Genomic DNA, 19,449 nt, shown 5'->3' on the forward strand with positions numbered 1-19,449 from the left:
ATAAATTCCCAAATTGTGATCAAGAGGTTGAGTTGAGAGTCGATGTTATTGCTAAGCACGACACGATAAGCACGGGAGGATAACGGGTAATTTCTTTTCATTTTACCACTGTGTTTAGGGCAGTTGAGAGTGGATTTAGTTGGTGATTCCAAAAAGGTTTGTACATTCATTATTTAGCATTTAATATTAAAATTTGTAGTGATTTGGCCTATAAGATTATTTTAATGTGATCAGTAGTTTGATCGATGTGCCCTGTAGGCTGCTGTGTGATGTTACGATTGACTGATCTTTGACAAATCCACTGATATTGTTCTACCAGGGAAGATTAACTCTTCCCTGGTTCTACTAGATCAAATGATTAATTTTGTAATCTTTTTATCATTCACAACTTAATATTATTTTCTAAAACTGATTATGTTTTACTTTATTCACAATCAAATAATTAGAATGTTATAGTGGAAGAGTGAGCAAGTGATGAGTGACAAGTGTTTTGATTAAATTACATAATATCTCTATTATATTATTATATAATTATAAGTATAAATGACAAATGTCACAGCCCTTTTTCGATGAGACAAGGTCCTGAATTTTGCATGGGTATTCATCCGGTACCGGCAACCAACAACGGGAATCTATGCACCAATTTGTGTTTACGAACATTAAACCTAACTCTGAATATCCGAAATATTTCTTACAAAAAACGCTGTTCGACATTTTAAAATTAATCATTGTTCTTTCTTCAGATATATTTATGAATAATTATTAAAAAGATGTCCTTTAATAGCAAAAATACATACAAATCAAAGATTTAAAAATGGTCAATTTTGAGCTTTAATGTGCTGTGTGTGTGTGTGTGACCTCAACCTGTAGGCATGCAACTGAATACCCTCTAGAGACAACGTGACTTCACGGTGGTACAAGTGAAACAATTCTTCCCAGTCAGTTGATTCGCGTCAACCAATCAAAGGACGAGAATCCGAAATCGTTCAACCGTGAGCCCTCATAGAAGCTTTTTATGTCCAGCAGCTGGGATCTATAAATTATAGTCGAGTTTACAAAGTCGCAAAACTGTCGGCCTTAGATACTATAACTGCTGCTTGCTTTAGCTTCTGAATGAGTAGTCCTCATGGGATGTAGCTGGCTAGAGCAGCAGCGTGAAAAAAAAATCATCATTTGAACCCATAATCCTGCAATTGGTCATGCAAATCAGCCAATGGAAATAAGATTTTAACTTTACAGATAATTATACGTATACACAATACAGTTTTACTGCTTTTACTAATGGGATTTGGTACAGGATGAATATCCACTTCGAACGCAGGGGGGCTCAAAATTACATTTCAAAAGAAAGGACATCACGTCATATAAAAAATGTTAGGTATTGAGGCCCCCCCTATTTTAAAATCCTACGTCTGCCACTGTGCGAAGCAAATACTGGTAGTAGGTCAGGAGAAAAAAACTTCAGAAACAGGACCAAAAAGATATTAGTAACTTTAAGGTAATAACTGTTAAATTTGATAGATTGATTTGTTCTGTTTCTGCTGCAAAACAATAACTAATTCATAACCGTGTGATTAAATTAACCCCAATTTCTTTTCAGCAGATACGGGCCGCGTATACATTTTCATTTTTCCGGTTATGGCATAAAAAATAATGGTTAAAATCAACCAATCGATAGCATGTTAGAGCGCCATTTAAATTATTATTGGTGTTCAATATTTAGCTGAAAACGAAAATAAAGGTCATTTTGATTGACAACACATCCCACCCCTACTGTATGGTTATCATTTTCTCATTAACCTTGATCTATTTATCCAAATTTGACCAAATTCAGTGTTTTCTATTGACCTGTATCTTTGTATACATATAAAATAATTTTTTGACATTGAAAACTGGTACTTTAGTAGGCCTACATTCACTGTTTTATAGTTCAATGCATATTGGAGACCAGGAACTAATTCTAAATCCCTTGTCTAGGTCATCAAATACTATGGATTGTTTGTTTTTATTATGGTGGAATAGATTAAGAAATTAAAATCTAAGCAATTAACTGGTCAAGATCATCACACACACACTTTGTAGAAAACTTCATTTTTATTGGTGATCTGTTCTTTGATTATTTAAAACTTGGATAAATGACCAAAACCAAACCTAAAAGGTACCAAAAAGTCCTCTGCAAATAATATCAACACAGTAGTACACATCAAAAAAACCTCTTTATATTATAGTTTTTAGAGCATTTGAGGTCGTTTTAATCTGTTTACGAACACACAAACTGCATCAATTTTTTATATACATTTTACGGAAGCCGATTGTAATTTTTATTTTTTCTTGGTATCTCCTTTATCAAAATGCATTAAATTAACATGATAATCTGGCTTCTTTAAAATAAGAAAAAAATGTAATTTGTTTCACTATCTTCTCTGGCGGTTGTTCCATGATGAGATTCCCGGTCGCATGAGAATGAACTGATAAAGAGTATAAATCACCAGAAATATATTCGTGAGTATATTTTAACGCGGACGCGCCTGTTGCTGGATGAAACGAACTGAGAGTGTAGCCATGGCCTAATAATATTCAAACCGAGATACAACTTTTTCTCTCTCTTCCCCCCCCCCCCCCCTCTCTCTCCTATCTCCTCTTTTCTCTATTTTTTTAAATAACAATAAAAGAATTTTTAAAAAAACTAAAATTAATTGCCAGCCACCTAGAGGTGTTATCTTTTTCACAACATCACTCTTTCTTTGATCAAACCTACTTTTTAAAAATAAATCAATATACCATTGGATGAGATGGTACTGGTGGAAGGGTTACCAATAGACCTGACAAGATAATACATAGTTTAAATACATTATTTTGCCTATTATTATTTTGTTATTTGCCAAGATAACAATTTTATTATTCTTACTTACAAAATTATTTGATTTGTCTAATTCAAAGGTTGAATATTGTACAGAATGTGGTTTTTAATGTATAATATTATTTTGATTGCGAACATTATTATATACTTTTCCAAAACCTCCTCCATATGGAATCTGTAGGCCTCACTTTAATATTTGTATTGTTTATTATTTCTTGGAATCATGCCATAGAAGGGATCTTCTTTAAATATTGTAATTTTCAATATGATATCAAGGCTTTATTATTAAATATCCCTGGATTTTGTCTACAGTAGTGTGATGTTCATTTGATAATGATTGACAAAAAATAATGCAATAATACAGATTTCCTTATCAAGCTATTTAAATTAGCTTCAAGCATTGCAATGGGTTATTTAGCAATAAATAATATGTATAACACTAGAATAGACATTCAGATGGCAGTCATAATAAATGTAAACAATCTAATGAGTGTGTATGTCCCATAATTAGTACAGTACTATACAGTGTAATCTCCTATTGGACTCCAGAAAACTCTCCTAAAACTACTGTAGATTCCTTTTGAGGTCCAAGATCTGAAATCTGGAAAGGACTTTATAAATCTATTCTTGTTTAAATGATAATCCGAAACCAGCTGAAACTGGGTTTTAAATCAGGACGTAACTGGATAGGATTAGCTATATAATACAAAGTTTAAAAGGAAAACTACTTAAATATCATGCATGGTAAAAGTATTGTTAACGTTGATAGCTTGTGATCCCTTATAACAATGTCCCTATTTTCATCCATAGAGGCTTTTGGAAATCCCTGATGCTACTATATAAGTAATGATGTCATCCATGCATGACCCAATAGTAAGGAGAGGCTCCGACAACTCGCATATTGATAATGATGAATACACATCTACTGGTACTTCAACAAGTTCACTTGACCACGGTGAATCAACCCAAAAGGAAGGATACATCAATGGTGTTATTCGTAAGCTGACAAGTACTTCGGAATCAAGTGCAACTAATGGGACAAGCTCGCGTGAGGACACCGACTCGGAACCATCATCGGACGTAGATAATATGACATCTGGTGTTAGCGTGGCTGCACTGAGGGGTCATTTTGAAGCAGTTACTTCATTGCTTAGCAATATCACTAAAGGAAAAACTAGCAAAGACCTTCATAACATCTGTGATGCAAATTCAAATTCAATTAATGTGAAAAGTAACGAAAGCGAGACAGGTAATATTACAAATGCCAACGAAATTAACGAACAATCTATGACCATGAAACCGGATGAGATTGAGAAAATTATAGTACATATTGAAGAAAAAGAAAAACTGAACTCTAAACCAATAGATGGCGTAATTGAGTTGAATTCGGAAAATACAGTGGAAACAATGGAATATATAGGAGATGATGCAACGCAGGGACGAATGAGCGAGGACACGACGGGAGGAGAAACGACAGAGTACACAACGGAGGCAAGCAGTGACGACGAACTGGATGATTACGACCTAGAATGCAAAGTATTTATGAAAGACCTTGTGAGACGTATATTTCATGAAAGGTTTGTAAACAATTTTTTTAAATAATTTGTGAGATACATCATATTAATAATATGTATTTTTCAATGTAATATTTTTAAATCAAATTAATCATGATGTGTATAATCTGATGTTTGTGATACAACATTGTCCTGTGAGACATAAATATTAAAAAACAAACAAACAAGTAAATTTGTCATAATCACATGCCTGCTATTAAATGAAATACAAATTGTTTAACCAGCATATTGCGTGTATGTCACATGTTTATACTGTGTACTGTATTTCGAATAAATATTTATGTTGGTACCTAGGTTATAGTATTTAATAATTACTTAAAATGCCTACTGTGTAGTATACTGTACAGCAAACAGTCTTGATCAATCAATAAAACACGTTTCCTGAATATGATTGTATACTGTGAAGCGCACCTGTAAACCCATACCGATTTATGTAGAGGCTTCCATTTTTTCAATTTTTCTACCTCTATTTTTTTTTTATAAAATTCATAATTAATCGGGGAGAGAGAGAGTAACACTGTCTTTAAAACCTTTATTGTCTGCGTCCATGCACAAGGCTAATAAAAATATTCTATAGAATTGCAATTTCCTAATAATATTCAGTTCTTTGAACCAAACATGTACTGTACTACAGAGATATAAAATTCAATATCTGATCAGATCTGATTGCATTAAACACTGGTTTTCACATTTTCTTCAATTAATTGAATAAAATTGCATGATTTATCGATGTCATTATCAGAGTGTTATTGATATTATTTGTCAAAGCTGTGCCTGACAGTTCATGTTGGCTACCAATTTAAAACAACTGTATCATAGGTGACTCACTTTTTATTAAATAATTATTCACCAGAAAGTAATCGGCGATTAAAGACTTACATTGTATAATAATTGGTGGAATGTAACCTGTATTGTACATTAGTTAATGAGATGCAAACCAGAATAGCTCGGACATGTCATGTGACATTTATGTGTGTTTAATGCTCCATGTTTGTTTCCATGGTATTTTCAATGCCTCTGTAAATGCTCTTCAATTTTGAAAGATGTCTTTGATAACCAAATCAGAATGTATTATTTTCAATTAGGGATATCAAATGCATAATAAAAGACAATGCTTTTTAGAAATATTTGAGATATGAGTATTAAATTTTATATGATGTTTACTGCAAGTATTTTTTACTATAGTAGAACCCCTATTAAGGGGACACTTTGTCCTATTGGAGTTGTCGCAGGTTTTAGTGTGTAGGCCTGCAGATACAATCTTTCTGAAATATGTAAAAATGGAGGTGATCAAGTTTTCATTCATTAAAATATAGGCCTGATAATGTCATTAAGAAAAGACATGGCTTTGCATTTTATTGAATATCTGCGTAGGTGTACTATCAAGTTATGTCCTAAAGCTAATAGATATACAATAGTATATATTGTTGAACAAACACAAATTTGTCATTAAATATAAGTGTCTAGTCTAGATATCTGAAATTGATAACAGATCATGTAATACAAATTATATTCATACCATCCTACTTATGACATATTGCTTTGCCTTTTTTTTTCATCAAACTTCAAATAATCTTTAGTTACAATCTTTATAACTTGTATTGCTTTGTAGTCTAATTGATGGAATATTTTGATATGAGAAGCATTCTATATACTTAAGTTTAGATTTTTCTTTTTCTGTTTTTAAGTTTATTAATATGGATGATATTTCCGAAATAAAAAGAAATTGAATTGAAATTGAATTGAAATATGAAGCTAAAATATTTTCAGTAAAACTGATATTAGAATTTGTGGAAGGTATTATTACTGAGGATACGGTCACAGTATGTAGCTGTTTTGATACAGTACAGTATGCAAATTATATTTGTTAAATTTCAAACCTTTTGTGGGGAATCATTCATCCTGCATATACATACAATCAAATATCCATGTCCACGTGCAAATTTCAAATACTTTAGATGACGGCAAATCAGTTTGATCTTAATGACCAAAAATATTAGCTTGTAATGCTTAGAGCTGTTTATTTTTATTATTATTATTATTAAACAAGACGGAATTTGGTAAGGAACTAGGGGCCTTCCTTCCCGGGGAATACTCTGAACACACTGCCTTGAAATTCTTAAAAAATGTCTATAAATGTAAGATAATATATTTGGAGCCTTAGAGTATATACAAATAATAAATGTTTATGAGTGGAATTAATGGAGAGAATATTTTCATAAGTTGAAAGAAGCAAAGCTCAGTTGAATAGACAAAAAAGGTACATTTTCCAATGAATGAATTATCTCCATTCCATGAATACAAAACATTCATTTGCAAATAATGGACGCCACAATGTAGGACGCCACAGGATCCTACATAACCAACTAGTGAAATTCAATTCAATTAAACTTTATTTCAGACAAACTGTCCATAATGAAACATACATACAATAAAAAAAGAGAAACAAATACAAAGCATTCTAGGTTGTAATAATGTTTCTAGTTTTTAGTTGTTTTTTTTTTAAATAAAAGGTGGTATCAGGGTCATTTAGACACTTATCAATGAAAGGATCATAATATCAGACCCAACCTACAGTTTGAGTACCACTTTAAACTAATTGTATCCTGTTAAACTTTATCTTTACAGTGGGTCAATAACACAGGTAGATAATCAACAGTTTGATCTATATTGTCGGGTAAGTGATTTTCTTTATTATTCAGAAAAATCAAGAAAAAATGATGTGTATCATTGAATTTAAATTCATTTAAAATTGAAACTATTTATAATATTACTTCATATTAAAAATTAAAATGAAGAAAAATATTAAAATTCAATCTGATGAAAAATATATATATATATATATATATTGCTTGATTACAAACTTTGTTATATCACTTCTTTTTCTTGGAGTAAATCTTGTTCCCAGTTTTCCAACCACATTGATGATGGGTTTATTCAATCCTGAATGAATCCTGTCTTCACTACCATTTATTTTTCAGACGGCAGAAGGAAGGAAATGGTTTGCAAGATTAGTGGATGGTAAACGCATCTACAACAAATGTGTACCGGAGCAGACGTTCTACAGACTTGTACAATTCTTTGCTGTCTGCTTATTTGAGTAAGTCTTTTGCATTTTCTTTCTTTTTTCTTTTCTTTCACTTCTCCTGCAAACTTTTTTTCTGTTGATCTATCTTTTACTTCTGGGTTTGCACTATTTACTGACTGGCTTGACTTAACTTTCTTGTTACTTCTGGCATTGCTCTCTTCCTGTTACCTCTAATCGCCATTGCATCATACCAGTTCGAAAGAGTTTTCTTGTTACCTGTTTTCTTGTTACCTGTTTCCCCCGTTATCCTAATATGTTTTATATGCTCCTTCTGACTGGCATAGATCTCTCATCCTACAGTACCCTCTAGATGCCCTCTTCTCTCCTATGTAACATTCTACTATCTCCATTATTGAATTTGCTTTTAATTCTGCCAAACATTCTTACAGGCAGCAGTTAAACAAATTGCGCTGCAATCTATCCCAAATTGATGGTTGCGAAATGTTTAAAATGATTTCAACTTGTATAGTTATTTTCAGTTAAAAATAAGTTTAAAGCCTACTGTTTGTTGTAGTATACTGTAAAATGTAAATATTGTTACACAACTCCATGCTTCAACAGAAAAACTGTAGCTCTATGGCCTGTTTATTTGTATTACGGTCAATGCTGATATGAGTACTGTACTATACACCCCTTTGACTTTTATAGACTTTTGTATGCGTGTGTATAATAACAAGTAGTCTTACAGTGATTAAAGGTGTATTGTGTAAAAATTGTCTGAATCCCAGCAAGTGTGTAAAGGATTACATAGTTTAGTTTTCATGCAGAACTTGATTGTGTAATCAACACAAAAGAGTAATAGAGGAACTTATGTGTTCAGATTAACGTATGCTTGGCATGTAGGGTTCATTGCGTTCAAACACCTGAGCAACCACCTACTCCCTGCTTGTAGCTACACAAGGTGTACTAACGTGTGCTTCTGCTAGAAAAACATATCTTAACAATTACTGTTGAGTTACTGATGCATACATTTCAATCTTTTTGAAATAACACCTATCATGCATAGTTATGAAATACAATCTAATACACTTAAATTGTGAAGATATAAAAGAGAAATATGTATTTTGTTACCATGTGAAATTGAAGTTTAGGAAAATCATATTTTAGAATATAAACAATCTGCTATTACCTCCATCAGCTGGATGTTTGTCTGTGATATTTTTGTTTGTTTGTCTGTTAGCAGGATATGTCAAACTAAAAGACAAATCTTTACCAATTTTTAAACCACAGATAGAATTATTGTAACAGAAAACTTCATTAAATTTTGAAAGCAATCCAGACCAGTATCCCAATTCAGGACCACTTTTTATTACTTTAATAATATACAGTAAGGCTCTATGGGCCTGTTTCTGCTGCAACTGCTCAAAATACGGTATAAAATACGGTATATTTTATACCATATTTTTTAGTACCCCGTTTCTGCTAACAATAGTTCTTGGGTGGTCGTGTTAAAATTCATCCTTTTTACCCAAATTGCCATTCATTTATTTGGTCAATAATTAAAAGTCGCAATAAAGGATGTTTTACTCCTCACTTTCAACAGCCTAGCCCTTGTGATAGAGATGTTGTGAGAGCACAGAAAACATCGTAATGGGGAGAAGTAATTCGTTTCCTCCCCGAGTTATTGTCTTTTGCAATGTTGTACTGCTTTGGAGACAAGTCTATTCCGTACTCCTGCTTTATTTTGTTAGAAATGTCTTTAAATGTGGTTGTCCCTTTTATTAACTTTTAGTTGGCCGGACATTTTAGCTTCCCCTCCCCCTCCCACCCCACACAGATTTATATAGTAAATACTGTGACGTCTTCGCTCCACATTTTCATCGAATATATCTATTCACATGTGTAAAACAGCGGACAGCAACAGAAAATAAAAACACGATGTTGATCTCATGTCGCAGGTAAAAATAAAATACGGTATATTTTATTGGCAGCAGAAATGGTTATTTACAGAAAATATGGTATAAATTTGAAAATACCGTATTTTATCCACAAATTTAGTGGGGAAAATACGGTATACAAAATACGGTATTTTTTTATGAGTGCAGTTTCCGCTGCCAAAAAATACCGTATATATCCTGTATTAAATACGGTATTTATTTGGCAGCAGAAACAGTGCCTCGGTCAAAACTAAAAGACAGATCTTTACCAAATTTAAACCACAGATAGTGGTCACGGGAGACTTCATTATATTCAATTCTCTTAAGCCACCTCTGGATATCTTTGTGCTAATTTGTTGTCTTGTTCAGACTGAAAAATGTGATAGCTCCATTTGATAAAAACGCTACTTTCTTAAGCCACAATTCTGAACAAACACTTCACTGCCAATAGCAGGACGTTACGACGGTTGTTGTAATTAAATATTATAAATTGAATGTCAATAAAGAGCTAGTTTATATCCTTGAAATTAACAATTCATTATGTACAATTAATGAACAACATTATCAAGGAAATTACTTTTATTGCCATGACAAATAACATATTGAGTCATCAATGCTGTCATTCACAGACATAGAAACTAAAGGCTTGAAACAAAAACATGGAATGAAAGAAATTGCTTTTGTTTTGTAAGATCAATTGGCAAATAAAATACACATGACCAAGCATTTCACAAAATCATAAACTCAAGTTTCAAAACAAATTAAAAATAATAAATCATGCTGTATATTATAAGCATGGTTGGATGTTTATTTACTGCTTGTGTTTGGTTTTGTAGTATTTTAAAAATGCTTAATGGAATTTGAAATTATACAAACAAGTAATGGTAGTCTGCTTACCTGGACAAACCGACAATAGCCTTATTCTCCTTAAAGAGCAAAATATACTCCAAAGTATAGATAATTGGCATTAAACACTCCTCTCCATAAATGGTACAGTACACAAACCATGCTCTCTTGGTAAGCATCACATAGAATAAGGTTACTGTTGTTTTATACAGGTAAAGCTAGGCATAAAATAGATTATAATTATTTAAAATTGTATCATTTTATTTATTTTGTTTTTTTCTAAACACCTCCCTGCTATAAACAATTTCTCATAAATTCAAAATAAATATCCAGTACAGTTGATAATATTTACATACTGTACGTGAGAAGTGACATGTAGAAATTGTAGATCCTGTTGCATATTGCTAGATATTGTCAAGGTCATTGACCTGAGATATAACATTAGGAGATAATGCTGAATAGCTTGTGGTGTATTGATGGCAGGTGGCTAATAATGGCATTGAACATATGGTGCAATATGAGTGTCAAATTGTTAATAATATTGCAAATATGGTAGTTATCAAGTTCACTGTAGATTTGAAATTAAAGAGTTGAATATGTTAAATATTAAAGCTTATAGACCCTAACAGTATATAATAGATACAGAACCACTGTATGCTGGCAGAACAGAACATTTTCTGTATGGATGCTTGTTTTGCTAGAAGTTATTGTTATTGTGAAACACTAATTAAACTTTCCCAAATGACCCACAGGCATATTGAATGCAAGTTTCCACTAAAAAAGAAAGCCAAATGTGTATTAGTAGGCCTACATTAGCATCAAATTGAAATCATATATGGGCCACCACCAATTTCGCAAACAAATTGTTAATGCAAAAGATAGGCTGACAATTAAGCTCAGCACTTTATTCACCAGTTTTAGCCCCTATCACCTCTCCACCTCACACCGTGCCGTATTTCAAAATCCCGGATCTGCCACTGACAATTGAACAAGTGTAGAAATGATGTTTGAAGTATAACATTGTATGGCAACAATTCTAATTACAGCATGAACTGGTATCTTTTAACTGTTTTGAAAAAAAATCTACTTTGAACTGCATATTTATATTTTAGATTACCTTAAGTCTAGGCCTACATCTGACTCTTGATTATGAGTTACTCAAACATATAATATCTTAAATTCACTCCATAAATAGCTCAGTATTACTGTTGTAAACAGAATGCTTCAAAAGGAGTAGTCAACTTTCTATAAACATAATGTGATTTGTTTAGAATATTATTGACCTTTTGTTCACTTTTATGATAAGTACCAGGGTATGTATAAATAAACAAGTAACAAGTACTACTTTAGCAAGTAATTGTTTATGTTGAGATAATTTATTATGTAGTTTGTTTTTTTTGTGAACTACTGTAATTCTTTTCAGGTGTAAAGAATCTGATGATTTCTCTCCAGCCAAGCACCTCATGAATATGTGCTTCACTTTCTATCATGAACAAGAAGGTACTGTAACAATTATAGGCCAAATAGAATAATAATTATTAATTTCATATCCAGGATTTGGCTTTTTTTTATGAAGCTTTACTAATACCTATTATGATGTGCCAGTGAGAATGGTTGTTAAAAAGCACAGTTGCACACCTCCTTTTTATAATTTCTTACTGAATATGAAACTATTTTAATAGTTTAAAACAAATCATGAGGCTCCAAAATTTGGTATCTATTTTTCATTTTAGAAGGTGTGGGGTTGGTTCATTTTTTTTACTGCGAGTGTCCAAAGTGATAAACTCATGATTGAGTCCGTTCATAGATTCCACCCACCCATTTTTTCATTCCTCACAAAAATAATAAAAAAGCAGTTGATTCAGTTTGCGTGTATGTTTTTTAAACATTTTCTTTATATATTAATTTAAAACATAGGGAATTGCATCCATTCCTTACTTTAAATAATAATCAATCGTTCTATTTATATAGCCATATTTATTTATTATTTTTCTGTTTCCAGGTATTCCATGCAATGATGATACCACCCACCAAAGCTACCTATATACACATCTAAATAATCAAAAAATATGGTAAGTATATTACTATAAACTTTGAGTAATAATGTACTGTATATCAATTCAACGAATAGGCTGACTTTGCATAAGACAACAATCTGAGTTTGTATTTCATTGTACAATTAACAGTTATATATTCAATTTGATTTAGAACTTGTACATTTTCAGTTCTGACAACATATGAAAGTCATATATTTTCATGTGATTATAGTCTAACCAAAGTCTAACACATTCATTCTCTGTGCAACAAATACTAGTTTCAGCAGAAACAACTAAAAGAGATTGCTGTTTTCCGTCAAATCAATTGCATATGGTGGGCTTATTTTTTTAAAAGCCTCCCTGGTTGTTTTGCAAAAGTAATATCGAAAAGAAGTCCATCTCAAAATCCACTGGGCTTCTTTTCGAATGAAGACATATCACGCTTGTATCATACGTCATAACAACGTGGTGATGATGTTGGAACGTTTCCACATGCGGCTGTGGACTAGTACATTATGGTAAAGGGGTGTTTTTTATTTTTCGTTTCTAAGCCCTCCCTCTGGAGAGCACAGGCTATTGTCGGTTTATTCAGGTATGCTAGGCACGAAATAGACAATCATATTTATAGGTCCTACAAAACTTTCTGTATCAAAAAATGCATACTTATTTGTTAATTTGAATTTTGCAACAACTTATCATGTAATATACAGTATTGCACATGTTGTGCTTGATACCTACAACGGATAAAGGTTAAGATTTTAGAGTATATTCTTGACCACAAGATTTAAGGGGAAGTCCCAAAAGTTACACACTCAGATGGAATTATAACCAGCAAAAGTAAAATAGAAACCAACCTGTACACCTTCATTTTGTTTAAAGATAATTTAATAAAGTTATTATTTTAATCACATGAACAATTAAGTAATTGCTGTAACTGTAAACTGTATTCCAATACTATGGTTTAACGATATGAAAGGAAAAGTGTAAGAATAACAATTTACCTATTCTGATTATCACAAAGATTAAATTGAGTGTATTATAAGAGGCATCATCATTGGGGACTCTCCTGAGTATTAATTTAAAAGTTTATTAGGTCAGTTTGTTAATTGTGTAATTAATTTTGCTGACAAATAGCTAATTTGGTCATTCAATTTCTTACCCATTGACTTTTATCTAGAAAGGGGATCAGAGTTTTCTTTCACTTTAAATACTAATCTAAAATGCAAAAAAGAAACAATACTTCTTTTCCAGATCCTGTTTCAAATGAGAAAAGTGGGGTAGGGAAGAAAGTTAGGATATATGCTATATAGCTAGCAATTCAAAGGTTTAAAATGTCTAGCATCTAGAAAAGGGCCCAAAAAATGACAAGAAACTATTGTAACAATGGAATTGAACGTTGGCCCTAAATATTGCGTGACAGTTGTAGTGAGTTGTATCCAAGTATTTTCTCTGTTTTTCTCAAACTTATTGGTTTTAATTAAAACCTAATTTTCAATTTCACCAAATTGTTCCTAATATATAATGTCCTCTAATTGAATAGATATTGTATTAGGTAATCATATCAAAATTTAATTCCAATTCTAAAATGAACAAAATTTCCCATAACATCACTCTGAAAGTAGTTAAATAAAATCATTGGGAAACTTACATCAACTATTAATAAATGTTGTAAATTTATTTTGTATAATAATAATTGATAAGGAATTCCTCAGACATTTCACAATGACAACAGAACCCTTGAGGTGATATAATATAATCAATAGTGTTTCCTTTAATTTAAATGTTGTAAACCAATTATTCATAGTCTAGAATAATTTAATATGTATTGTAATAGTGCAATGTTGTACATATGTTTAAGCGGAAAAGAAAAAACAAACTTTAATAATAATAAATTATTACAATATGACAAATTAACTTAAAGTTATTGCAAGCAATCATTACAATAGGAAAAATAATTTGCAGTCACAATTATATCTTACTCATAGACAAGATTGACAGATAAACATTGAATATACATACAGCATTTTATTCAATTACAATTTAATGTTTTCACTTTATTGTGACCTTTGTTTTATGCTAATTATTATTTATTACTGTGACCTTTGTTTATACATTTATTATTTATAATTATTGTATTCTTGTTTTGTTTAGGAGGGATCAGCGTTTTTGGACAGCTGCCTTTATGGATTCAGTTCACTCGGAAAAAAAGAAAAGAATGCCGACTGGAAGGTGAGGATAAAATGCTAGACCTGTTTTTTCGCCGAGTTATTTCCCTTTCGCAAAAGAAGCACCATTTCCTGAGAAATGCGCCAGAAAACTGGTTTCCTCTTGGGCTAATTGCCATATTTTTAATAAATAAATAAATAAAATACTCAGTCTTTGACACCTTTGCCCTATCCTTCAACACTCTATTCTTAGAATGCTTTCCCCTTTACCACACATTAAATATTGCTGCCTACCGTACTATGCAGCAGGTAGTGTAAAACCAGGAAGTTTTAGAATTTTCAATGTAAACTAGTCCACATTTATATGCAGTAATATGCAAGCAAATCTGTGGCTTTGGATGAAGAATAACAAACCATATACTGTTTTTACTGTTTCAGTTTCATTTATACAACAAAGCTGTATACATGAACAAATATTGTTTTAAAAATGGTTTATTTATGAATATAATGTGGGTGGAAAATGTTGAATTGACAACATATTGTTGATTTTGTATATGTACATGAGTACAGAATATTACACAATAAAAGTTTGCCAGCCTCTTGTATTCTTAGACAAATTCTTAATTAATAATACAATTTTTGTTGTGCTTCTTGTAATTAGTTCCGTTTGTATTACTGTGTAACCAGGTGTACTGTAGATCTAGAAATGTTTTAAATGGAGGAACGCTATTAACATACAGTATAATATAAATAGTCTGCCAAAAATAGAAGTAGTAGTTCATAATTTCACCCTCCCCTGGATCTTCCTCTGTTAATAAACATGAATTGAAAGCATGAATTGAATTATTTGCTGATAAAAAAGTTAATTGGAATACTAACAGCATTTTTTATGTTTTTAAAGAGAAAATTGGGGGAAACAAACTCAAGAAGAACGGGAGAACACAGAGTTACTTCACGAGAACATTACATTCGGTCAACTGGCAGCGTTTGTACATAACATGATGCACCTTGGCCTACCACGTAGCATGTGTGAAGAGTTTGTGGATAAGCAAAGTGTTATCGGAAGCCTTAATGACTGTGAGTTCTGTTGGTTAGCAATTAGTGGCCAAATAGCTAAGACATTGCTGCATTGCCCAAAGTTCCCTGGGAAAATTAAATATTTAGAAAACATAAGACAATGATATAAAAAAATACAGGGGTGCTCTTCAAAAAAATGTCAGCGAACTGGCCAAACATGGCATATAAACAATGTACATTGTGTGTTTTTTAATAACTAAAATTAGAGAATATGTTGCTAATTTTATTTTTTGCCTTTAGTTAACTGAAGAGGCTTATAGTACAGCCTAATTGGTAAATTGTGTGCACTAATGTGATGTTTTTATCGTATGCTGTATTCAAAACAATCTGGAGAAAATGCATCTTTAGTGTGAAACAAGAGATCACTTGAACTATTGGGAAATATAAGCTTAAAATGGTTGCGTCATTGAAGGAGAGAGAAAGAGGCAGTTAGAGTAACATTTTCTAAATTCTTGGTTAATATCCATTACTGTACATTTTATTTTTCAGTTCAAATTAATATGATAATTGGCAACATAAATGAACATTACAAGGTGGAGAAGGTTGTAGAAGAAAAACCAGTGACAAGTCTGCAAAAAAGTATCAATAAAATAAAGCGCAAAATACCAGGGGTATCATGATGAAATATATTCAGTACGCTGCAGTATGTACAGTATGCTGCAGTATGTACAGTAGGCCTATGCTGCAGTATGTTGTATCAGCTGAAATTATTAATTAGCAATGTTTTGGATACTTGAAGACACATGTGTTATTATCAATGGCAATCTAATGCTTTGCATACTCTAAGGCCCAGGTGTTATTAATAGCAATCCAATGTTTTTCATACACAGGTGAAATTATTAATATCAATCTCAAAGACACAGGTGCTATTCTTAAGTATTTTTTTTGTGGGTATTATTCTTTTGGTTTATTTAAATGAGTTGCTCTCTACAAGCATAGATATATTATAGTGAACATCTCTAATATCTCTATGCTACAAGGCACACCTTAGGAATAAAGGAGCCGCCTCAACATGTATTAGGTTTATTTAGTATAAATGTATTTCATTAATTACTCATGTGTCAGCTAATCTAGTGATACAAATTTGCAGTAATAATCCTCACTTTAAATGATGCATCTTCCTTTAATGGATATTCTAGTTAATACTTTGGTGCTAATTAATTGGCCCTCAGCCAGTAATTTAAATATTGATGGTACATCTTATTGCAACGACATCACAGCCTATATGCTAATCTATGATAAACAACTCAACTATTGAATACCAAATAATATCATATTTGCATTCCTAAGATTAATACAATATCATGAGGGTAAATTTGAATTATGAAATTTGAAATTATTTTTGTAAACACATTTTTCAATAAGATAAAGAGGATAACATTTTTATGATATGAATGAAAAAGGGGTTGGGAGATATATATTTTTCTTCATGTACAATAATGACAATTTTTTAAACATATTATACAATATTTTTGCATGACATCTACTGGAAATATATTTTATGATATCATAGTTATATTGTATTGCTATTAAAGTGCTATATGTAGTAATTACTAGTGCGTTACCTAAATAATAAGACTTGAATTTGTAAATTGGGCATTACAATTTATAAAGGAAAGGAATATATATTTATACATTTGTTTCAGGTGTCGTACTGACATTGGTGAGTTCAACCTGGGGTATAAACCCTACCCAAACATGGAGTAAATTTTTTTTTTTCTTATGTGATTCCTTCATGATATTTAATTACTATTCCCTATTACTAATGCTAGTCCTTGGATAAAAAACAGAACCTCCAAACCAGGACCATCTATTTTTTAAGGGGTGGGTACCAGAGTTACAATAAGGTTATTGGATATAATACAGAACTTTTATTGACCTTTAGAAATCGGCATTTTATTAGTTACAATTTCAGAAAAAAAAATTTAAAAAAATTGAATTCTATACCATATAATAATGGATTATCTAAATTAGTAAAAAAAAAGTCAGATAGAGAAATATAATGATAATCTCTAGATATAATAATACAAATGTATTTTTTTCTTTTTTGTTTATGGGTCTTGCGTGACAAGAAATCTCTTCTTGCAAGATCCTCTATTATTGGTATTTTTGTATTGGTCTCATTATAAATTACCACTCTTTTTATTGTATTGCTTTACCATTGATAGAAACTAATAAATGCTGAATGTGTGTGTGTGTGTTAAGGACCAAATCATTATATTTTTCAGTATCAGTCAATCTTCTTTTATTGTTCCCAAATAACCCTTTGTCTAACTTCTCCATATTGTAGGATACTGAATAGTTTATATAAATATCTAAGAGAGTGCAGGATCTGTTTCGTATGCTACCTATCCTAATTGTTGTTAATGTAAAATTGTGATATATTATATTTGTATTATAATTACAGTATATATGTTTTTCTGTAGTCATCAGCACAAGCTTAAAGTATCATGCGAAAATCTAGAATTCTGAAGTTTATAAACCAGTGTATTTATTAGTTTGCTCATGTACAGTAAATAAAAAAATGTTTGTGCAATATGTTCATTGTATTTATCTAAACTACATCTTCATATTATACCTAACTAATTTACTATTTACAGATATGTATTAATGCTTCATGTTTTTGTGTTATTTATGTTCAATGCAATTATTGTTCAAAATGTAATTTGTATTATTTCTTTTCAAATGTATTAATGCCTTAGTATACAACTAGGAAATGTTACCTATACTCAACATAAGAATGCTATGACATTTCTGTTAAACTTAAACATTATTCAAGTCTATCAGACTCTGCTATTATAACCATTTGCCTATTATTAAAATGTTTAAAAATGTATAAGTGAAAAGTGTTTTCTTTTATCTTTTAAAATTCTTTCTTTCAACTTTATTCACATCATACATAAACAGTACAATATGTAAAAAATGAGCTAAAAAAAAAATATATTTTGCTAATCAAGGTTTGACTCCTGTCACAACAATTAAATTAGTCAAAATGCATAAATTAATCAATGTACAACCAGCATGCAAGTCATGAATGAAATAAAAAGATTATGTTCATTTTAAAGGGTTGTGTGTAGCATGCAAGAGAGATTAGTTCCCCTTTCGTTGGGATAGGGCCACACTTGTTGTTCTGTAACAAAGTGATTGCTTTTACTGTATAAAACGACAGAGGCTGAAATGGTGTTTCCAAAAGATGCACTGGGTACTTTAAAATATGCACTAGCTAGATGTATACATTGGACCTCCAGTTTTAATTTTTATTCCAGAAGATTTGTTCTACCTCCAGAACAAGGAAAGCCTTTTCAAAATGCCTGATTTATGACTGTGGTTTGCAGTTTTAACTCCTCATTTTAACCGCACGGTCACAATTTATCAAGTGCAGTAAAGCAGTGGGCTGACAATCACTTGGATGATGATGAACAATTAGATTGTCAAGTTACAATTATGCTAACAGTTAACATAAAGTTACGTTAGTGGGATACAGCGGATGGGAGTGGGACAATATTCTTGGTTTGGAATTACTGGTGTATGAATTGAGAAAGAGAATTAAAAGATGAATTCTTTAGTAAACTGTATAATCAGAAAAATGTCATTTTGATCAAACAACAGCACACCATTAAAATATTTTTATATATTTTTTTTATATTAAATGAGATGTACTGTAGACCTACATTTGAAATTTGAAACACGGGGAGGCCTTTTAGAACAAAGTCAAAACAATAGGTTTAAAATGAAGCAAGTTCATTCCTCTGTAACGCACCGTACCATATTACATTATAATGATTATAACTTTATTGTTTATGATAGGATACTCAATTCTGTTTTTTTTTAATACTATCAAAATGCTGGTACTAGAATAAAATACAGGCAAAGAAAACACCATCATAAAACAGTTGTGTAGGCCTACCATCAAATTGTACAGTACA

The 19,449-nt window shown here is 31.4% G+C and overlaps 1 protein-coding gene across 1 annotated transcript; it reads left to right on the plus strand.

Moving 5' to 3' along the window:
• The first annotated feature begins 43 nt into the window (after positions 1-43).
• Positions 44-18,350, plus strand: LOC144850583 (uncharacterized protein KIAA0513-like). Its single transcript, XM_078707885.1, has 9 exons — positions 44-156; positions 3,671-4,437; positions 7,063-7,111; positions 7,416-7,534; positions 11,669-11,745; positions 12,248-12,317; positions 14,433-14,510; positions 15,348-15,523; positions 16,013-18,350. Exons 2-9 carry the CDS (start codon positions 3,707-3,709, stop codon positions 16,141-16,143), a joined length of 1,431 nt encoding a protein of 476 aa, XP_078564011.1. The 5' UTR covers positions 44-156; positions 3,671-3,706; the 3' UTR covers positions 16,144-18,350.
• The last annotated feature ends 1,099 nt before the right edge of the window (positions 18,351-19,449 follow it).

This window comes from Antedon bifida, chromosome 8 (assembly GCF_963402885.1).
Source record: "Antedon bifida chromosome 8, ecAntBifi1.1, whole genome shotgun sequence".
NCBI lineage: Eukaryota > Metazoa > Echinodermata > Crinoidea > Comatulida > Antedonidae > Antedon > Antedon bifida.